At 36.8% G+C, this 24,227-nt stretch overlaps 1 protein-coding gene across 2 annotated transcripts in view; it reads left to right on the plus strand.

Annotated features, from left to right (window-relative positions):
* Window positions 1-24,227, plus strand: part of SWT1 (SWT1 RNA endoribonuclease homolog) — a 107,087-nt gene that overhangs the window by 77,311 nt on the left and 5,549 nt on the right. For both annotated transcript variants that reach the window (XM_047753958.1, XM_047753959.1), the window contains exons 17-18: window positions 9,293-9,359; window positions 13,779-13,843. In XM_047753958.1, coding sequence (XP_047609914.1) covers window positions 9,293-9,359; window positions 13,779-13,843 — 132 coding nt within the window. The remainder of the gene's footprint in view (window positions 1-9,292; window positions 9,360-13,778; window positions 13,844-24,227) is intronic.

The raw sequence follows: 24,227 nt of genomic DNA on the forward strand, positions 1-24,227 counted from the left end.
ACTTTCAGTTGACAATCTACAGTGATAATTGGGGGTGTTCTATTTTGTTTTGTTTTTTTCTTTCTTTTTTTTTTTCTGGCCACCCTGCCACATGTGGAGTTCTTAGGCAAGGGATCAAATCCAAGCTTCAGTTGTGACCTACACCATAGCTGTGGTGATACCAGATCCCTAATCCCCTGTGTCTGGTCAGGGATTGAAACTTCATCCCAGTGCTCCAGAGGTGCCACTGATCTTATTGTGTACTACAGCAGGAACTCCTGTGGGCATTTTTTTAAGATAAGTGGTAGAAGAAGAATAATAGCTAACATTTTGTTGAGCCAAGAGCTAGTCCGGGTTTATTATATATATTAACTCATTTAGTCCTCTTAATAGCCCTGTTACACAGGAGAACCAGAGGTAAAATAACATACCTGATGCCATTCAGCTACAAAGTGAGAGAACTATGATTTGAATGCAAGCAGACTGACTCCAGAGAGACTGTGGCCATAACCAATATATTGTTCTGCTTAAATGCCAGTGTAGAAAATACCTTGAAGGAAGAGCTGGTGACCTAGATCAGAGAATTAATGAAAAGCATATGTATATGTGAGGTTTTTACTTTTCTGCAGGATTTATAGAAAACTGTAGTACTTGTCAGTATATTCTATTTGTATGTGTGTTTATGTCTAGCACACATACAAGCCATTTAATCTGCTCCTTTAACTATCAAAATAATATTTTCTTTCTGTAGAATTGCTTTTTATAATTAAATTTTGAATGTAGTCATTAAAATTACCTATAAATTCTTCTTGTTCCTACCACCAACTTAAAAAAAAAGAATTTCAGTTTTCTGCAAAGATCAAATTTTAATTATTTTGTCCCAACTATTCCAAAGTTCCTACATTTAATACCTATAATCTAAGTAGTATAATCAGCCTACAAAATTCTTTGACTCTAATGGAAAAATTGGAACATAAAATTAATATTTATTTTGTTTAAGTTGTTTAATTTTATTTTTTTCTTTCTACTATTTTCAGTTACATTTTTTTTTAATCTGGGACTGATATCTCCCACTTGCAAAACTGATTTCACCAAATTAACTGTAGAAAACATATGACTTTAATTTTACTTGTAATAAATGACCCCAAAAAAAGGTACTCTAAGATCCAGGGATTGTTCCTGGTGAGTATTTCCACGTTGTTTGATAAAATTTCACCCAGTTTATCAGTAATACAACTTAAATTCATCATCAGCAAACTTCACTTTGGATGTCACTGTATTAAAATGAGAGCAACAGAGCTCTAGGGTCGGAATGATCTGAAGTTGAATCGTAGTTCCATCTATTTACTAATTTGGTCACCTAGATAAGGTTAATTAATCTTTTTGTATCTGTTTCTAATCTATAAAATGGATTTTATAATTGTTACCTTACCAAATTGTGAAAATGAAAGATAGCATTTTTTCAGTTTCTGACACTGAGTACATGCCCAGCGATTGCTCTTATCCTCAGTGGGGATGTAATAGTGCTTCTTAATAATATTTATACCTTGAGTCACTTCTTAGCTTTTGAGAATGTAAAATGAGTTTTTAAAATAATGCTGTAAACAAACATTTTTACTTCATGTAATTACTTTTTAATGTATTTTTTATTGTAAAATACACATAACATAAATTTCTTTCTTTTTTTTTTTTTTTTTGGTCTTTTTGCCATTTCTTGGGCCACACCCATGGCATATGGAGGTTCCCAGGCTAGGGGTCGAATCGGAGCAGTAGCCGCCAGCCTACGCCAGAGCCATAGCAATGCGGAATCTGAGCCACATCTGTGACCTACACCACAGCTCACAGCAACGCCGGATCCTCAACCCACTGAGCAAGGCCAGGGATCGAACCCGCAACCTGGTGGTTCCTAGTCGGATTCACTAACCACTGAGCTACGACGGGAACTCCCTAAATTTCTGATTTTTACCATTTTTAAGTGTACTTAAAATGTATTAATAAGATATTAAATACATTCATGATGTTGTGCAGCCATCCCCACCAACCATCTCCATAACTCTTTTCATCTTGTGTAACTGAAACTCTACTCCCATTAAACGATAACTCATTTCCCACTCCTCCCAGACTCCACCAGCCACCATTCTGTGAATTTGACTACTCTAAGTATATATACAGAAGAATTGAAAATAGTGTCTTGTTACTCAGCGAAGGGCTTGATACCAGACACACATAAAATCCAATACCATAGCACCAGCTTTTGAAAAAAGAAGAGGTTTTATTGAGAGGTCTACTGGCAAGGAAATAAGGAGGCATGGCTCTTAAATATGTCTCTCTGATCTGGGGCTTGGCCGTAGTTTTAGGAGTTAGTAGGAGGGGAGGGTTGGTGTGTAGAAGCACAGGTTTCTGATGGAGGTCTTTGGAACTTGTTGTGGTAAATGGGCTTCAGCCCTGGATTTTGCTGGATAATGGACCCTTCACTTCTGAAAGGGTCTGGTCACAGTCCAAGTCCTTTGGTTTGTGGAGGATAGAAACTTTGGTTCTGGGTGTTATTTAAGGTCAAAATTTTCTCTTTTGCACCTGCTTCAGCTGCATGACTTGTGGTTTTATTCTGTCGTCTCTGAAAAACAACTCAGTATCTTGTTAGAAGCAGGGCAGGGCCAGTTTGAACTGGTTCTGTGATTGCAGTCTCAAAGAGGTATTTGTATACCCATGTTCAGAGCAGCATCATTCACAATAGGTAAATCATGGAAGTAACCCAAGTGTCCATCAGTGGATGAATAGATAAGCAAAATATGGGATATACATGCAATGGGATGTTATTCAGCTTTAGAAAGGAAGGAAATTCTAACATATGCTGCAACATAGATGAACCCTGAAGATATCCTAAGTAAAACAAGCCATGTAATTAATTTTAAATTTATCTTTAATTTTCTTCAAACATGCAAGAACTATTTATTTATTTAATTTTTAGGGCTGTACCCATGACGTATGGAAGTTCTTGGGCTAGGGATTGAATCTGAGCCACAGCTGCAACCTAAGCCGAAGCTTTGGCAATGCCACATCCTTAACCTACTGTGCTGGACTAGGGATCGAGCCTGTGCCTCCACAGTGACCTGAGCCACCACAGTCGGATTCTTTTTTTTTTTTTTGTCTTTTTTGTTGTTGCTGTTGTTGTTGTTGTTGCTATTTCTTGGGCCACTCCCGCGGCATATGGAGGTTCCCAGGCTAGGGGTTGAATCGGAGCTGTAGCCACCGGCCTACGCCAGAGCCACAGCAACGCGGGATCCGAGCCGCATCTGCAACCTACACCACAGCTCACGGCAATGCCGGATCGTTAACCCACTGAGCAAGGGCAGGGACCGAACCCGCAACCTCATGGTTCCTAGTCGGATTTGTTAACCACTGCGCCACGACGGGAACTCCTGGATTCTTAACCCAATGTGCCACAGCAGGAACTCCCTTCAAAAACTATTTAAAATACTCTGTTAATGGAGTTCCTGTTGTGGCGCAGTGGTTAGCGAATCCGACTAGGAACCATGAGGTTGCGGGTTCGGTCCCTGGCCTTGCTCAGTGGGTTAAGGATCTGGTGTTGCTGTGAACTGCAGTGTAGGTCAACAATGTGGCTCGGATCCAGCATTGCTGTAGCTGCGGTGTGGCCCAGCAGTTGCAACTCCAATTCAATCCTTAGCTGAGAACTTCCATGTGCCACGGGTGTGGCCCTTAAAAGAAATTAACATCACATTTTCATGGTAACTCCCATCACCAAGTTTCCAACTGATGAAAGGATCTTGATATTATGATTTTATCTCAATCAATCTTAATTTATTCTCAAAAATTTTAATTCAAAGACTGCTAAGCCTGTAAGTATCCTGAACTTTCTATCTTGTTTATTTATGATGTTTATTTCACTAAAGATGGGGTTTAGGGCTCAGTTCTGTGAGGGGGAAAGGATAATGTATTTTTCCCTACACAATTCAAGCACAATACTCAAACCTGCAACTCCAGGCCCATTCTCCCCTACTAAAGGTTTTAAAAGTCACACTTGCCATAGAAAAATGCAACTACTTGGAGTTCCCGTCGTGGCGCAGTGGCTAATGAATCCGACTAGGAACCATGAGGTTGCGGGTTCGGTCCCTGCCCTTGCTCAGTGGGTTAACGATCCGGCGTTGCCGTGAGCTGTGGTGTAGGTTGCAGATGCGGCTCGGATCCCGCGTTGCTGTGGCTCTGGCGTAGGCCGGTGGCTACAGCTCCGATTGGACCCCTAGCCTGGGAACCTCCATATGCCGCGGGAGTGGCCCAAGAAATAGCAACAACAACAACAACAACAAAAAGACAAAAAAAATAAATAAAATAAAATAAAATAAAATACTCTGTTAATGTGTCTGCCTTGTCAGCAGGGAACATAATTTATTCAGTCTGTGGGATGTAAGTTATGATTTATAAATATTGAAGAATATGCTTTCTTCTTTTGAATTTCTAGAATTAGACTTTAAACTCAAATATTCTAGACTTATTTCCCTTACTTTCTTATTTAGGAAGTTTTAAATTTGTTAAATCCTCATATAAAAATAAGTCCATTTTAATGCATTATTTAATTTTTAATTTTAGATTATTCTATTAACTTGTTTTTAAAATTTTTGAGAAGAGTGGTCTTTTTTTTCTTGAGAAAGAGATAGATTGATATTTATCTAATATTGGATAAGATGGAAACGAGATCTGTATAATTCAGATTAACATGTTACTTGCTTAATGCTAATTACTCGTAGATAAATAGAAAACTTAAAGTGCATTTGTGGTTAAGAGTCTGGAGTTCGAGTGAGTATTGATTCTGCTACTAACTTCCTTTGTGGCTTTGAGAAAGATACAACAACTACAAAGACTTAGTGTTTGAATATACTCAAAGATGTTTGCCAAAAGCATTTGATAAAAGGCAAATTAAAGAGGTTTTTTTTTTGCTTACATATAAAATTCTTTAATGATTTTAGAAGAACTTGATTTGATTTGATTTTGTAAAACCATTTAAAAGCAAGGAGATGTGGGGGTTATCTTTTTTTATTTGTGGGAAAAGGATGGGATCCAAAGTCAAACCAATAGAGATATGGGTACCTACTACCACTCTGTGTAATCTTGGGTACCCTGAACCTTGGTTTCTACATCTGAAAACTGGTTTTCATAATGCTTAATATTTATTGACATGTGCCAGGCATTGTGCTAAGCATATTAGCACTTTAGATAACACTATTTAACTTATTTCATATAATGACCTTATGCAGCCAATACTGCTTTCTCATTTCACAGGAGAGGAGCTTGGATGCAGAGAAGTAGGTAACTTGATTAACTTGGTTTTTAAATAATCTCCGAGCTGCGTATTAAATTCTACTTCAGTCTGTTCCCCAATTCTGATTTCAGAATTCTAAAGTGCAATTTTAAGGTCATAATAGCTTGAAGATAAGCAACCAATGTCTTTTAATTTTCTTTCATATCCCATAGCTCTTAGTATCGTCTGTATTTAAGAAAATAGTATGCATTTGACATATACTTATTGACCATTATGAATTTCTCTTGAAAAGACAAATGTAGATATATTTATAAATTAGAAAATGGACATTTTCTCTGAGGGCTAATGCTTTAAATTATTCTTTTTAAAAGTTGCCATTGGGAGTTCCCGTCATGGCTCAGTGGTTAACGAATCTGACTAGGAACCATGAGGTTGCAGTTCGATCTCTGGCCTTGCTCAGTGGGTTAAGGATCCGGCATTGGTTGCCATGAGCTGTGGTGTAGGTCGCAGATGCAGCTCGAATCCCACGTTGCTGTGGCTCTGGCGTTAGGCCGGCGGCTACAGTTCTGATTCGACCCCTAGCCTGTGAACCTCCATATGCTGCGGGTACGGCCCTAGAAATGGCAAAAAGACAAAAAAATAAAAATAAAAAAAAAATAAAAGTTGCCATTGAAGGGTGATTTTAGGACTTTCATTCTAAGAGTCTTTTGTCTTCATGCTGGTATTTAAAAAAAATGAGAAAGCTATAGAGAAGGCTGACCTCTCAAGAATTTTTGTGTGGGGAATTACTAAGGCGTGAAAGTCCATAAACCATTTTTATACAGTTTATTTTTCATGTGTTTTCAACAAGCTGTACTTCTAATTAGTAAAAGTTGGCATTTTTTTTTACATCAGGCCAAATTCCATTCTCATAAACTCAGAGTTCATTGGACATAATGAAGTCTAAATTCAACCCTAAATTGAGTGTATTTTAGTAAAGATTGGCTAGTCTATTTGGGGCTCAATTTAACCTCAAAACAATTTTTAAGAGTAGCAAATCTTATAACAAATCCTGTAATATATATCCTTGTTTTACAAAATAACATGTATAATATTACTCTGATCATAGCAGTAATATATCTGTGAATGATGCTGACATCCCAATAAGTTTTTCTTCATTAGAGTATAATTCTGTGATATTTTGTAAATAATCAAGTATTTAAGTTTGTGCAGTGTAAATCATTGTACAGTTCATTAAATTTATTTAAAAATCATTGAATTGTTGACATTCCCATCGTGGCTCAGCGGTAACAAACCCTACTAGTATCCATGAGGATATGGGTTCAATCCCTGGCCTCACTCAGTGGTTTAAGGATCTGGCGTTGCTTTGGCTGTAGTGTAGGCTGGCAGCTACAGTTCTGATTTGACCCTAGCCTGGGAACTTCCATATGTTACAGGGGTGGCCCTAAAAAGCAAAAAACAAACAAACAAAAAACCCAAAAAACATTGAATTGTTAAAATGAGTGAATTTTATAGTATGTAAACTGTACATCAGTAAAACTGTTAAATAAAACTCCAGTCTCGGAGTTTAAATTTTTTTTTTTTTTTTTTTGCTAATTGGAAAACTAGGCTGATATAATTATTTTCGTTATTTCTTACTTTGGATATGACTTGTAGATAGATGGCTTTACCTAAAACCAGTTTTTCTCCAAAGTATTTCAGGGCAGAGAAATATTAATTTTATTCTCTAGCAAAGAATGTACTTTTTTGTGGTATCAGCTTGAAATTTATTAGACTTATATACAAAACGTCTTGTTTTACCTAATTTTTTATCCTCTTTTATGGACAGTTTGGATTATTTTTCCAAAGCTCAGGTGTAAATTATCGCACATTGCTGATAGTTTGTTTACACTAAATTATAAAATTGGAACACACTGTTTTTCCATTGCTTTTCTAAAAGAGTGGTTTAACTTATCCATATAGCTTTGTTGTCATTTTTATTTTTTATTTATTTTTGGTTTGTTTTTTGTTTTTTGTTTTTTTTTTTTTTTTTTGGCTACTCTACAGTATATGAAGTTCCCAGGCCAGGGATGAAATCTGAGCTAACGTTGTGGCCTACTCTGCAGCTGTGGCAGAGCTGGATCCTTTGACACACTATGTGGGGCTGGGAATTGAACCTGCATCCTGCTGGGGCACTACCAATCCCATTGCACCACAGTGGGAACTCCTGTTCTCATTTTTTAAAGTGAATTATTTATGGACCATCTCCAGTATATGCAATATATTTATCTTCTGTCCTTTTTTTTTTCTTTTTTTTGGTTAAGAGATTATTTGTATTTGAAATTTTTTGCAAGAATAACTTCTTATGTGAAATTATATTTTGGGGCAGATTTTTTTTATGTTCTTGTACTTTTTTTGGTCACGTCCATGGCATGAGGAAGTTCCTGTATCACAGATCAAACCCAGGCCACAGCAGTGAACTGGGCCACAATAGTAACAATATCAGACCCTTAACCTGCTGAGCCACCAGGGAGGCTCCAGATTTTTGTATATTCCTAACTATATTCTGTATGTGTCTTCTCCAAAGGAGTATGAGCCATTTAAAAATTTGACTACATCCTGAAAAATTGTTTGTGAAAGTTCTCCCACAGGTCTAATAAGGGCCAACTTATTATTTAAAGATCTTTTAAGGTTATTGGGGTCAGTTAATTCTAAAATCTGACAGTGTCAAGCATTGGCAAGGATGTGAGGCCCTAGAGTTGTTGTAAAGACACTTGAAATTTAAGAATTAATCGGAGTGGAATTTCGATTTCTCAGTTAAATCATTATGAGCTTATTTTGTGACTCGAAACTGTTAGGTATTAGATGATGATATTAATTGTTATTGCTGTAGTATTTATATGTATGTATATGTAATGCTTGCTATATATCAGGCACTGTTATAAAGACTTATAGTAATTCATTTAATTCTCACTATGACATGAAGACTACTCCTATTGTCATTTAACAGATAAGGAAGATAAGTCACAGAGAACTCACTTAAGAACAGAGAACCCAAGCAGACTTGCTCTTCATCACTATACTATAATTCTCCATTTTAAAATAATTAAAAAATACTTAGTATAAGAAAATGGAAATTAATACTTTACTGCTGGAAGGAGAAACATGTTCTTCCATTTCCTTATTTCTTCCTTGTTTCCATTTTGTTATATTTCTATGTTATTTTTATGAATCAGTGTTATTGAGTTGACATTGTCTGATTACTAATGCTTTTTCATAGACTGCTGTGCTCTTAGTTCAAATAATGTTATTTGAATTTAGCCACAAAAATCTTTTATTAGAATGTTTTTATATGTCTGATAGTTTAATCACTTGTCCATGTGGATTGGTTGAACGTTTCTTTTTTTTTTTCTTTTTGCCATTTCTTGCCTCCCCCCCCCCAGGGCATATGGAGGTTCCCAGGCTGGGGGTCGAATCGGAGCAGTACCAGAGCCACAGTAATTCGGGATCCGAGCCGCGTCTGCAACCCACACCACAGCTCACGGCAACGCCAGATCCCCAACCCACTGAGCAAGGCCAGGGATCGAACCCACAACCTCATAGTTCTTAGTCGGATTCGTTAACCACTGAGCCACGATGGGAACTCCTGGTTGAACATTTCTATGGGAAATCATTAAGCTTTATCTGCAGCTTAGAAGATAAGGAGTATAAATGTACTTCCCATTTTTGTCTACCTTTTGAAAAATCTCTATCATTGTAACTGAAAATGTGAACTGTAATTTCGCATGAGAATGCTTATGGTTATTGAGTAACTGTTGATGTCAGTATTAATATAAGCAAACGAAAGTCTTATAACAAATTAATCTTTGTTGAATTAAGCTCATGGTTTTATAATTCTAATTGATAAGCCCCAAAAAGATTACAAATATTTTAATAAGCTTATTATACAATAACGTATCTCTTGTAATATAAATATGTTTTGGGAGAAAAGTTCAAGGTATTTTTTTTCTTAAATCATTTGTTCCCCTTCCTTTGTTTTTATTTTATTTTATTTTTTAGGATTTTGGCCCCCAATAGTAATTATCAAGATGTTGAGACCCTCTATAACTTCCTAATCAAGTATGAGGTATGAGAAATATTTTAAAATATTTATCCTATTTCCACTATAATTGGTTTAATGTAAATAAACATGAGTTGTAAAATATAATAGAATGCTGCTTAATTGATATTTGCTTTAAATTCTTAAGTGCCACAGAAGTTTGCTAATGACATTCAAATTTTTCTTTCATTCTCTAAGTCAAAACATATAGTAGAGTCCTATAATCATATACTTTCTCCTGCATAGAGTTGTTTCTCATCATGGGTACTGTTGGCATTTTAGCCAGGTCATTTCTTCACTGTGTAGCATGTTGCAGGATGCTTTAACATAGCTGCTTCTGAGAAACTAAATGCCAGTAGCTCCCCCAGTCACTGTGACAACCAAAAATATCCTCCCACCACACCTAGTTCCCCTACCCAGATGGCCCCTAGGGAGGAAGCACCACCTCCAGTTAAGAACCACTGATTACTGAAGAGGAAAGCTGTAATTTAGTTTCCTCCGTAGCAGCCACATAGACTCTGGAATTAAAGCTCTGGTAAGGCACCAGTGTATTCTGTAAATTAACCTGCATGCTTTTTTCATCCTTGTCGATCCAAGCAAAGTATGCTGTCGATACATACTGCAGTTTTTATTTGCCTAGAGGTCTTTGCCCATGTTCCTCCACATATATTCTTTCCAAGTGTGTTTGTGTTTAATTCTTAAAATGCTCTAAATAAAGAAATATGATGTATATTCAGGTGTTACTTTTCTTTTGGAGTCAAACTTCTTTAAATAGATTTCTTCGCTTTTATTCCTGGTCAGCTTTTTAACTTTTTTTATGCCACGTCTTATATCAAGAGCCTAGTGACTGTGAACACAGACTCTGAGGTCAAATACTCATGTTCATATGTTTCTTTTGCCACCTGCTAACTGTATGATCTTAGAAGAGTTATTTAATTCTCTTTGTCTCAGTTGCATCATCTATAAAATGGGAATAAGAAAATAAATTACAGCTATTTTTTAAAGACTAAGTAATTTTATGCAAAGTGCTCCAAACAGCACCAGGCAAAGAGTGAAGTATTCAATAAGCATTACCTATTCAGGAAGGAATGATGTTTATGTGTACTTAAAAAACCAAAAACAACCTTTATACTGTATAACTACATTATGTGATTAAGAAGATATCCTCTTTTGAGATGATTTGTGTAATTATTTCATCGTACTTTCTGAATTTCAAATTAAATAAGAATATATTTGTGGAAACAGACAATTTAAAAATCACATGTCCTGGAAAAACCTAGAATATAGATCTTTGTTGAGTTTAGTGCTTCCTATTGCTGAGAGCATTGGGAGAAAATATTCAACCTGTTATTTATAAGAAGACATGCATCTGAGTCTACACTGGTTATGTTTTTGTTTTTGTTTTTTTCCCTTTTTTGGCCACCCTGCGGAATATGGAGTTCCTGGGCCAGGGATCTGATCTGAGCTGCAGTTGTGACTTAAGCCACAACTGTTGCAATACTGGCTCCTTAGCCCACTGCACTGGTTTGGGGATTGAACCTGTGACCCAGTGCTCCCAAGATGCTGTCAATCCCATGTGCCACAGCAGGAACTCTTGGATATGTTTATGTTACATCATAAACAGTCATAGGACCATCTAAATTTTTTAAGATGTTTTGGCTATTTTTATATTTAACTTCTGCGTTCTGATCTTGATTTTTTAAGAATTAAAAGTAATATAGCCATTTTTAATATTTGGCATTCACTGTAAATAGTATAGCTAATAATATAGTGGATAATTCTTTAATCCACTTTATAGACACAACTCTAATGTTTGCTTAAAAGGCATCTTTTAGCTATTTGTTTTCTAGGAATTAAAATTGTGTACTTAAGCATAGAAAGGATGTTTAATAGTATAATTTAAAATATCTGAATATGAGTAATTAAAAATGTATCAAAATTAATCAATATGATAAAATAATATGTTTCAGGCTAGAACCTGTGATGTATGTCATGATTTTGTGCTTCAGTTTTCCTTTATTAGTGGTAAATTAACTGTCTGCTTTCTAAGTCATCTGCTATAACCTGGAACCATGTCTACTTTTACTCTGGCCACGTTCTGGGATATATGTATGTGGATGCTTGTTTTTAAAACCAAAGATAAGGGAGTTCCCTTCAAGGCTCAGTGGTTAATGGACTCAATTAGGATTTACGAGGATGCAGGTCCAATCCCTGGCCTCGCTCAGTGGGTTAAGGATCTTGTGTTGCCATATTGCCATGTGCTGTGGTGTAGGTCACAGATGCAGTTTGGATCCAGTGTTGCTGTGGCTGTGGTGTAGGCTGGCAGCTGAACTTCCATATGCCGAGGGCGTGGCCCTGAAAAGCAAAATAAATAAATAAAACCGAAGATAATAAATTTAGAGTTTTTTCCCCTAAAAATCTACTAACAGCTTAAAGAACTATTTCGTTTTCATATTATATCAGGTTCAAAATCAGTTCTTCAGCTGATTTTTCTCAATGGGTTATAGAGAGCAAATTATTCTTTTCATCTTCTGATCAAAGATCTACAGTGTTGATTGTTGACATTTGCTTGGCTAAAGTTTGGACGCAGCATAGGTTCTAACATGTGGGGGCCGTGGTGGAAATATCAAAGTCCCTTGAGACCAGCACAGAATATGTGGAGAAATAGAAATTGGAGTGGTTGATAAGTTAACTGTAAATGTATATTTTAGAGCATTTTTAGAAGATTCTTTTAATACAGGTTATGAAGTACTTAAAAAGTTAACCATGATAAATTATACACCAACTTTTAATCATTAAATATATTAAATATAATCTATAATTTAATAATATTAAATATATAAATGCATAATCCTAATTTTAAGGAAAAGTTTAGGATTTATACACATTTAAAATGTTATTAAATGTATTTTTAATCTTTAGTTAATGAAACATTTTTTATACAAATATGGTGAATTTCATATGAAAATATTGAAGCTCATGGAACTTTCACAAATAAGCAATACCCTAAACTCTATAGAAGACTTTCTTGATATAAATCTTTAGAACAGTATTAATTAAATCATTAATTAAATGAGGAAATTTTTCCTTATCAAAAACTGCATGTAGCTAAAAATAGCTTAAGTATTTTTAAAAGTAAATTGAATAGAAGATAGTCTGATTTAATTTCCCTTCACTAATTCAGGATTTCTGAAGATTTAGTTACTATGTTATTTCGTGAATAATCTTATAAAAAGAATTCCTCTCTACAGATTTCCAGGTTCTTCCTTGCACATAAGTAGAATATAGCATAAATTAGTATGTCTCAAGAAATACATGTGTGTCACAGCAAGTGTTTGTATGATCCAGGACTTTTTATATATTTTTAATTTTATAAATTATTATCTTTTTTTTTGTCTTTTTTGCCTTTTCTAGGACTGCTCCTGTGGCATATGGAGGTTCCCAATAGGGGTCTAATTGGAGCTATAGCTGCCGGCCTACGCCATAGCCACAGCAACGCAGGATCCACAGGATCCCAGCCGAGTCTGCAACCTACACCACAGCTCATGGCAACACCAGATCCTTAACCCACTGAGAAAGGCCGGGAATCGAACCTGCAACCTCATGGTTGATAGTCGGATTCGTTAACCACTGGGCCACGACGGGAACTCCAATAAATTATATCTTTGAATTATAATAGATATTTATGAACTTGAACATATTAGTTTAAATCTTTAGACCTCAAGAGTCTGAAAAACACACTGCTCCAGAAAATATCTGTAAATAAAACTTTTTCCAAAACAGATGAATCTTTCCACACAATTTATAACCTTAGTATTTAAATGGAAGTTATTAAGTAATACTTTTGGAAGGTCAACCATAGTATTCAAATGTTGTTGGAGTTGAGAATTTAAGTTTTTCTTTCAGCTTGAATTATTTCTAATGTTCAGAAAATGAACAAAATGTGGCTGTTTCTGTTTACAGTAGTCTACCTACGTGACCCCAAATGCTTTAAGTATAGAGTTATTTAAAAGGTTTTTTTTACAATCTTTTAACTTTTCCTAGGAAATAATACTGAATAGATATGTTAGAAATATTTTAAGAGGCTGGGCTAATTGATGCATGAATCTGTTGGTAAGAGCCAGTAGTGGTAGAATTTAGTGTTTCATATACGACCCATTTTTTTTCTGTCCGTTTGGTCTGCAGAGTGATCATCTGCTTTGTTGAGATTCCCACTAATCCCAGGACCATTACACTTCTGGTTCTGTGAACAGGTTAAGTTGTAACAATAGGACTATTATTTTACACGTGTTCAGTGTTAGCATTATGGTCATTGAACTTCTAATTGCCATTATTCAGTCCTATTTAACTTGACACTGCTACCAAAGAATATAGGCCATTCTAATTTTGCTCTCACCACTCATTTGACTTAATATGCATTTTAATAGCTGTATATTTTCTTTTTAGGTAAACAAAAACGTCAAATTTACTGCCCAGGAACTTTATGATTGTGTTTCTCAGACTGAGTATCGGTAAGTTATACCTGTATGTTGATGTATCAGTGTAACAGGTGTTTACCATATGTAGCACCACTTGGTGGTGGTGCCGAAGGGGTCTTCATCTGTCTTCATTACACTATGATTTTTTTAGTCTTTTTTATATGAAACTATTTCATATGTACAAAAAAGCTGTGTGTATATGTATGTATGCATGTAGCAAGTTTAAGATTTAAAGAGTTCTCAAGTTTTGGAGCATAAAGGCTTTTTTATATTTTTAAAAAAGAGTTCCTGCTGTGGTGCAGTTGGTTAAGAACATGACTGCATCGGCTTGGGTGGCTGTGAAGGCCTGGGTTCAATCCTTGGCCTGGCACAGTGGGTTAAAAGGTCTGGTGCTGCAACAGCTGTGGGCTCAGATTCAGTCCCTGGCCTATAAACTTCCATATGCTGCTGGCGCAGCCATTAAAACAAAAAACCAAAAGGCAGAGACCCCTCATAGCTTTTGTTTAATGTAGGTCGTGTGTATATTTATTGCACTATAAGTTAGAATTGGGAAATTTAAAATTTTTTATTTATTTAAAAATAACAATAGCTAACTATGTAATATGATAAGTTACATATAATTATGAAAGTAATTTTTCCAAATATGACCTATTTGCACATCCCTTAGTGTTTGGCTAAATAGAAGACAGCTGGGTTCTCATAGCTGCTTTTACATTTAGTATCTTTCAGTAATCCCATGTTATGTATCTATAGAAGATTGTTGTACACTCTCGGAGTTCCCGTCGTGGCTCAGTGGTTAACGAATCCGGCTAGGAACCATGAGGTTGCCGGTTCAATCCCTGGCCTTTCTCAGTGAATTAAGAATCCAGTGTTGCTGTGAGCTGTGGTGTAGATCGCAGATGCGGCTTGGATCCTGCATTACTGTGGCTGTGATGTAGGCCGGTGGCTACAGCTCCGATTCAGCCCCTAGCCTGGGAACCTCCATGTGCCACAGGAGCAGCCCAAGAAATAGCAAACAGACAAAAAAAAAAAAAAAAATTTGTTGTACACTCTCATAAGGATGAGAATTCAAAAGGCAAATCACGTTTTAGTCTTATTATGAAAATAGCTTTGACCTCAAAGACCCTTTCAAAGAGTCTACATTCCCCAGATTATGTTTCGAAGACCAACTAGTATAAAGAATACTTCTATGCCTGCCATTCAGTTGACAAAATAGGGCTTTATCCACCCCTTTTTGTATCCTCCTTCCCATTCTCCCCCTAGAGAATGTATATTTAACCACTTTATAGCATTCAGATGTAACAAGAAGGGGGAAGTAGTGTAAATTTGATTCTTGTATACACAGGATATAGACGTAGAGCCCTCTTGTTCTGGGCCCAGGCAGACTACACATTCATGGAGCAAAAACCTGATTAACTCTTTCAGGGTTGCCTTCCCATCCCATTCTCCCTGCCTCCCACCCCCAACTCCGAGTCTTCCTTTTTTTTTTAATTTTTATTTTTTCAGAGTTCCCATCATGGCTCAGCAGAAATAAATCTGACTGGCTTCCATGAGGACACAGGTTCAATCCCTGGCTTTGCTCAGTGGGTTGGGGATCTGGCGTTGCTGTGAGCTGCGGTGTAGGTTGCAGACTCTACTCATATCCGGTGTGGCTGTGGCTGTGCTGTAGGCCAGTAGCTACAGCTCTGATTCAACCCCTAACCTAGGAACCTCCATATGCCGCAGGTGCGGCCCTAAAAAGACCAAAAAAAAAAAAGATTTTTATTTTTTCTATTATAGTTGATATACATTGTTCTGTCAATTTTTGCTGTACAGCAAAGTGACATAGTCATTTATATATATATATATATATATATATATATATATATATATATTCTTTTTCTCACGTTATCCTCCATCATGTTCCATCACAAGTGAGTAGATATAGTCTCCTGTGCTATACAGCAGGATCTCATTGCTTATCCACTCCAAATGCAATAGTTTGCATCTACTAAATCCAAACTCCCAGTCCATCCCACTCCCCCCACCCTCCTTGGTAACCACAGGTCTGTTCTCCATGTCCATGAGTTTTTTTTTTTTTTCCTGTAGATAGGTTCATTTGTGCCATATATTAGATTCTAGATATAAGTGATATCATATGGTATTTGTCTTTCTCTTTCTGACTTATTTAGTATGAAAGTCTCTAGTTCCATTCATGTTTTGCAAATGGCATTATTTTGTTCTTTTTTATGGCTGAGTAGTATTCCATTGTGTATGTGTACTACATCTTAATCCATTCATTTGTCGAAGGACATTTAGGTTGTTTCATTGTCTTGGCTATTGAAAATAGTGCTGCAGTGACCGTAGGGGGTACGTGTATCTTTTTCAATGAAAGTTTTGTCTGGATATATGCCCGGGTGGGACTGCTGGGTCATATGGTAGTTCTGTATTTAGTTTTCTGAGGTACCTCCACACTGTTTACTGTAGTGGTTATACCAACTTCATTCCCAATAGTGAAGGAGGGTTCCCTTTTCTCCACACCCTCTTCAGCATTTGTTATTTGTAGACTTGTTAATGATGGCCATTCTGACTGGTATGGGGTGGTACCTCATTATAGTTTTGATTTGCATTTCTCTAATCAGTGATGTTGAGCATTTTTTCATGTGCTTGTTGGCCATCCGTGTATCTTCTTTGGAGAAATGGCTGTTCAGGTCTTATGCCCATTTTTTGATTTGGTTGTTGGTTTTTTTGCTGTTGAGTTGTATAAGTTGTTTGTATATAGAGATTAAGCCTTTGTCAATTGCATCATTTGAACCTATTTTCTCCCATTCCATAGGTTGTCTTTTTACTTTTTTTTTTTTTTTTTTTTTAGCTTGTAAATTTGATAGGTTCCATTGGTTTATTTTTGTTTTTTTTTCCTATTGCCTTGGGAGACTGCCCTAAGAAAACATTTACATGGTTGATGTCAGAGCATTTTTTGCCTTCTAGGAGTTTTATGGTGTCTTGTCTTATGTTTAAGTCGTTAAGCCATTTAGCGTTGATTTTTGTGCATGGTGTGAGGGTATATTCTAGTTTCATTGATTGACATACAGCTGTCCAGTTTTTGTCCAGTTTTTATCCAGTTTGTGGAAGAGACTGTCTTTTTCCCATTCTATGTTCTTGCCTCCTTTGTTGAAGATTAATTGATCGTAAGTGTCTGGATTTATTTCTGGGTTCTCTGTTCTGTTCCATTGGTCTCTATGTCTGTTTTGGTACCAGTACCACACTGTCTTGATGACTGTGGTTTTGTAATATTGCCTGAAGTCTGGGAGAGTTATGCCTCCTGCTTGGTTTTTTTCCCTCAGGATTGCTTTGGTAATTCTGGGTCTTTTGTGGTTCCATATAAATTTTTGGATTATTTGTTCTAGTTCTGCAAAAATGTCATGGGTAATTTGATAGAAATTGCATTGAATCTATAGACTGCCTTGGGTAGTATAGATTTTACAATATTAACTCTTCCAATCCACGAGCATTTCTTTGAATCCTCTTTAATTTCCTTGATTAATGTTTTATTGTTCTCATCCTATAGGTCTTTCACCTCATTGATCAGGTTTATTCCTAGGTATTTAATTTTGGGGGGTGTGATGTGATAGCAGGAGAATTATCTGGAGGAAAAGTTGTAACACCAAATGAGATTGGATAACAGGAGGAAAGCTATTTTTGAAGTGCATACATGTGTGTGTTGTATGTTTATATGTATTATGTGTTGTATTACATGTATAAGAAGTTTGGTTCAGCTGGATGCAGTTTTCTCTGTTCATCTAGCATTTCTCACTACTGAAATTGGTGTAAGAACATGTGAGTTTTTTTTTTTTCTTTTTTTTTAGGGCCGCACCCACGACATATGGAGGTTCCCAGGCTAGGAGGCAAATCGGAGCTGTAGCCAGCCACAGCCACAGCCACAGCAATGTGGGATCCAGGCTGCGTCTGCAGTCTACACCACAGCTCACAGCAATGCCAGATCCTTAACCCACTGAGCGAGGCCAGGGATCAAATCTGCAACCTCATGGTTCCTAGTCGGATTCGTTAACCACTGCGCCACGACGGGAACTCCACCTGTGAGATTTTTGTTGTGTTCAAATTGTTCCTTAATGTATCAGTGGTGTTGAGCCACATTCTTATGTGCAGAACAAGAGCTGTAGCAGAACTGACTTTATTTTCACTGCTATATGAAAGCGATGCCACTATATCACTAAACTACAGTCTGCCATTTATTATTTGCAGATATATTTGCATAGATACAAAATTGTGTGAGCAGGCATAGTGATAAAGTTAAGTATCAAGGCACTTCTGCTGTTAAAAACTATAGGTTATTAAATATGTTTGATGATATCAAGACACTAGGATTGATAATCATACGCAAATGTTACTAGGCAGCACAGCTATGTAGATCCACTCCTTCACAAGAGTAAAATAATTTTTCTAAGAAAATCAGAAGCCCAGTGGGACATGCATCATTTGGTACAGTTGGGGGTGAAATAACTTTTCACCCTAATCTTCAGACTATTAATTAATCAGTTGTACACTTATTTATAGATCATTGCAGATAATCCACATTTAAAGGTTTGTGTCCATGAGATTTGTATCAAAGATGTAATGTCTTCCTACCTTAGATATATTTTTGAAGGTGTGGAAAGCTTACTAATTTGGAGGGTGGATTCCCTTCCAGCATAATTCTAATTATTTTGTTCTCAGATTACCATCGAATACTTGGGAGGGTTTTTTTTTTTGGTGGGGGGAGGGGTACAAGAGTGAAAAATCAATGTTCAAAGTTAAAACAGTAGTACCTATTTTTCTCTTTTTTGTTTTCTTTCCAGTTACTGTGCCAGGAATTTGAACTATGATATTAATTAATAAGCTCCCTCATATATTAAAAGGATGATTTTTAAAGAGAAATCAAATATATCTAATATCCTGAATGCATTGAAAAATGGAGATTTCTCAACAGTTTTTGGTTAATATCTTTTAGATTTGTTACTCTTTTTTTTCTTTTTAGGGCCACACCCGTGGCATATGGAAGTTCCCAGGCTAGGGGCTGAATCATAGCTGCAGCTGCTGGCCTACACCACAGCCACAGCAACACCAGATCCGAGCTGCATCTGCGATCTACACCGAAGCTCATGGCAATGCCAGATCCTTAACCTACTGAGAGAGGCCAGGGGTCAAACCCACATCCTCATGGATACTAGTTGGGTTTGTTACTGCTGACCCACAATGTGTACTCTGTTGTTTGTTTTGAAATTATTTGCCGTATTTTCAGTGAATGACCCCTCCCGTATTAGCCTCTAGTGTACTCCACAATTCACAGTTTTCAAGTATGCTGCTAGAAGAAGACCGAGGTTTTTTTTGGTTTCAGACACAGAGCCAAATGCCGCAGATAAAAGGTAGCTGAGTTTCCCTGTGACTCAGAGGTGCAGAGAGAAGAATGATTTAACTTGGCAATGTTAAGGAAACAATTACCTAGATTGTCTGAATTTGCTAATCTTTGCTTTTGATTTGTAAAGTGTTATGAAGGAAGAGGCCATTGATGTGCCCAACACCATATTTATTGCATTTGGGAGGAAATTAAGTAACTCAGGAACATAACTGTTTTATAGATTATGTTTTATAATTAAAGTAAGTAATTAAGGTTTCATATTGAACGTAGCTTTGATCAAAAGTTGAATTCCATGGCACTGTAGAACCTTGGTGTTTATATGTATACATCAGTTCGTGTTTTCTATCTTCTGTAGTTTGAAGACTCTTTATAGTAGCTTTTGCTCTTGCCAGTGGGCACTGCTTACCCTGAGCAGATGAGTCATTTGCTTAGAAAATCCAAGATGGTAAATTAGCAAGAATATGAGACACATTACCACACAAGTATGTTGTGTGATACCTTCTACGTATCTGAGAAATAGGAATAGTATTTAATTCATTTGCTTGCCCTATAAATTCTTAAAAGAATGTTCTGGCATGTTTGCAAGACAAGTCTCTAAGGTCTTTTTTTTTTTTTTAATGTGAAGTGCACATTAGTTTGTGACATCATCTCCATGAAGTACCTGGCATATCAAAATAAGAGCTGCTTTCTTTTCCTTATGGCAAGTGCTTTCAGGATTTACTGTTTTCTGGCCCCAAGAATCAGCTCCATGGTAGTATCTTCTAGATTACATTAGAGCTATGGTTCTCTTAAGTGGAGCTCTTGGACCTGAATGTTAGCTCCACCTGGGATCTTGCAAGAAATGCAGACTCTTAAGGCTGCAGCTCAAACCTGAATCTGAAAGTTTAGGGGTGAGCCCAGCAGTCTGTTTCAACAGTCCCTCCAGGGCATACTGAAGTTTGAGAACCCCTGCATTAAATTAATGACCTGGTCTAAGAAGCCTTAGACAGAAAAAAGCCCTAGAGAAGTATAATCTAAAACCAGATTTAGACCTCTGATGGGTTTGCTTTAATTAGAAAAGAATTGCATTATTTTTGGTGTCTGTAGATACAGTAATACTTTGCAGAAAATTGACTTCATTATTTTTTTTAAATTTTATTTATTTTTCTTTTTTAAATTTTATTTATTTATTTATTTATTTATCCACTGTACAGCATGGGGGCCAAGATACACTTACATGTGTACTTTTTTTTTTCCACCCTTCGTCCTGTTACAATATAAGTAACTAGACATAGTTCTCAATGCTACTCAGCAGGATCTCATTGTAAATCCATTCCAAGTTGTATCTGATAACCCCAAGTTCCCGAACCCTTCCACTCCCTCCCTCTCCCCCTGGGCGGCCACAAGTCTATTCTCCAGGTCCATGATTTTCTTTTCTGTGGAAATGTTCATTTGTGCTGTATTTTAGATTCCAGTTATAAGTGATATCATATGGTATTTGTCTTTGTCTTTCTGACTCATTTCACTCAGTATGAGAGTCTCCAGTTCCATCCAGGTTGCTGCAAATGGCATTATGTCATTCTTTTTTATGGCTGAGTAGTATTCCATTGTGTATATATACCACCTCTTCCGAATCCAATCATCTGTCGATGGACATTTAGGTTGTTTCCATGTCTTGGCTATTGTGAATAGCGCTGCAATGAACATGTGGGTGCGTGCGTCTCTTTTAAGTAGAGTTTTGTCCGGATATATGCCCAAGAGAGGGATTGCGGGGTCATATGGAAGTTCTATGTATAGATTTCTAAGGTATCTCCAAACTGTTCTCCATAGTGGCTGTACCAGTTTACACTCCCACCAACAGTGCAGGAGGGTTCCCTTTTTTCCGCAACCCCTCCAGCACTTGTTATTTGTGGACTTCTTAATGATGGCCATTCTGATTGGTGTGAGGTGGTATCTCATGGTAGTTTTGATTTGCATTTCTCTTATAATAAGCGATGTTGAACATTTTTTCATGTGCTTGTTGGCCATCTGTATATCTTCCTTGGAGAAATGTCTATTCAGGTCTTTTGCCCATTTTTCCATTGATTGATTGGCTTTTTTGCTGGTGGGTTGTATAAGTTGCTTGTGTATTCTAGAGATTAAGCCCTTGTCAGTTGCATCGTTTGAAACTATTTTCTCCCATTTTGTAAGTTGCCTTTTTGTTTTCTTTTTGGTTTCCTTTGCTGTGCAAAAGCTTGTCAGTTTGATCAGGTCCCATTGGTTTATTTTTGCTCTTATTTCTATTGTTTTGGGAGACTTACCTGAGAAAATATTCATGAGGTTGATGTCAGAGAGTGTTTTGCCTGTGTTCTCTTCTAGGAGTTTGATGGTGTCTTGTCTTATATTTAAGTCTTTCAGCCATTTTGAGTGTATTTTTGTGCATGGTGTGAGGGTGTGTTCTAATTTCATTGCTTTGCATGCAGCTGTCCAGGTTTCCCAGCAATGCTTGCTGAATGGACTTTCTTTTTCCCATTTTATGTTCTTGCCTCCTTGTCAAAAATTAATTGACCATAGGTGTCCGGGTTTATTTCTGGGTTCTCTATTCTGTTCCATTGGTCTGTCTGTCTGTTTTGATACCAGTACCACACTGTTTTGATGACTGTGGCTTTGTAATATTTCTTGAAGTCTGGGAGCGTTATGCCCCCTGCTTGGTTTTTGTTTCTCAGGATTGCTTTGGCAGTTTTGGGTCTTTTGTGGTTCCATATAAGTGTTTGGATTGTTTGTTCTAGTTCTGTGAAAAATGTCATGGGTAATTTGATAGGGATTGCATTGAATCTGTAGATTGCTTTGGGTAGTATGGCCATTTTTACAAAATTGATTTTTCCAGTCTGTGAACATGGAATATCTTTCCGTTTCTTTACATCTTCTTTAATTTCTTTGATTAAAGTTTTATAGTTCTCGGCATATAAGTCCTTTACCTCCTTGGTCAGGTGTATTCTGAGGTATTTGATTTTTGGGGGTACAATTTTAAAAGGTACTGTATTTTTTTTTATTCCTTTTCTAATATTTCATTGTTGGTATATAGAAATGCGACTGATTTCTGAATGTTAATCTTATATCCTGCTACTTTGCTGAATTTATTAATCAGTTCAAGTAGTTTTGGGGTTGAGTCCTTCGGGTTTTCTATGTATAGTATCATGTCATCTGCATACAGTGACAGTTTTATCTCTTCTCTTCCTATTTGGATGCCTTTTATTTCTTTTGTTTGTCTAATCGCTGTGGCTAGGACTTCCAAAACTATGTTGAAGAGCAGTGGTGAGAGTGGGCATCCCTGTCTTGTTCCAGATTTGAGTGAGAAGGCTTTCATCTTTTCTCCACTGAGTATTATATTTGCTGTGGGTTTGTCATAAATGGCTTTGATTATGTTCAGGAATGTTCCCTCTATACCCACTTTGGCGAGAGTCTTGATTATGAATGGATGTTGGACTTTGTCAAATGCTTCATTATTTGTGATAGAAGATGTTAAAAAAATATATACATATACTTTTTTCTTATTTTAATTGAGGTAAAGTTCAAATAATATAAAGTTAACAGTTAACTATTTCAAAGTGTACAGTTCTTTGGCATTTAATGCATTCATTCTGTTGTGTAACCATCACCTCTATAGGATTCCAAGACATTTCTGTCACCCCAATAGAACATTTTATATCTATTAAGCATCTATTCTCCTTTGCTCCCCCTGCAGCCTGATAACCACTAATCTGCTTCCTTTCTCTATGGATTTATCTATTCTGGATGTTTCTTAAATAGAATCCTACAACATATAACCTTTTGTATATGATTTATTTCAGTTATCATAATGGTTTTGAGGTGCATTGTAACATGAATTAGTACTTCACTCCTTTCTATGGCTGAGTAATACTCCAGTCTGTATATACCACATTTTATTTATTTATTCATCTGTTGATAAACATGTGAGTTCCTTAACTTTTTGGCTATTATGAATAGTACTGCTATTTGTATACAAGTAATAGTTTGAATTCATTTAATCCTTTACAGTTGCAGGGATACATACCTAAGAGTGGAATTCTTGGGTCAGATGGTGTTTCCAGGTTTAACTTTTTGAGGAACTACCTGTTCCGCAGCAGCCTCGCTACTGTACCTTCTTACTAGACTATACAGAGGTTCCAGGTTCTCCTCTTCCTCAACAATATTTGATATTTTCCTTTTGCTTTTTTTTTATTATTATAGCTGTTCTAATGAATGTGGAATTTTATCTCATTGTGATTTTTTTATTTGTATTTCCCTAATTACTAATGATGTTGAGCATCTTTTCATGTGCTCGTTAGCTGTTTGTCTTCTTTGGAAAAATGTCTTTTCAAGTCCTTTGCTTATTTTTAACTGGGTTGTTTTTCTTTCTGTTGTCGAGGTGTAAGAATTCTTTATGAGGAATCTGGCTCCTGGCCAAAATCCTACGTGTGATCTTTCAGGCCTGACCATGGGCAGTTAAAAGACTTTACCTGGCAGGCTCTGTTGGGGGCCGCTGCCTTCTACTTATCGGATTAGGTAAACAGCCAGTGTTTTGCAGTCTTTTGTAGGAGTTATAGGTTACTGTCAGGCCCCCTGCCCTTGGGCAGCCATGTTCACATGCTGCATATATGCATTTTTTAGCTCAGGTAACTCCATTTGGAGGCCTTATTAGTGAGGGCTTCGGCTGAGGCTCTCCCAAGTCACCTCTGCTGAGACCTCTCTTTGAAGGCTAAGGTATTTTTCTCTACTCTGACTCAGTGCTTTTTCTGCTCCTAGTTCTTCTTCTGTGCTATGGTCTGAATGTTTATGTCCCCTTCAAATTCATTTGATGAAATCCTGTTGCCCAGTGTGATGGTTTTCGATAAGGTGGGGGCTGAGGGAGGCCATCAGGTCATGGAAGTGGAGCCCTCGTGATGGGATCATTACTCTCATAAAGGAGAGCTCTCACTAGAATGTGACCTCGCTGGCACCTTGGTCTTGGACTTGGCAGCCTCCAGAACCAGGAAGAATCCGTTTCTGTGGTTTACTACGCAG

The sequence above is a fragment of the Phacochoerus africanus genome, chromosome 11, assembly GCF_016906955.1.
Source record: "Phacochoerus africanus isolate WHEZ1 chromosome 11, ROS_Pafr_v1, whole genome shotgun sequence".
Taxonomy (NCBI): domain Eukaryota; kingdom Metazoa; phylum Chordata; class Mammalia; order Artiodactyla; family Suidae; genus Phacochoerus; species Phacochoerus africanus.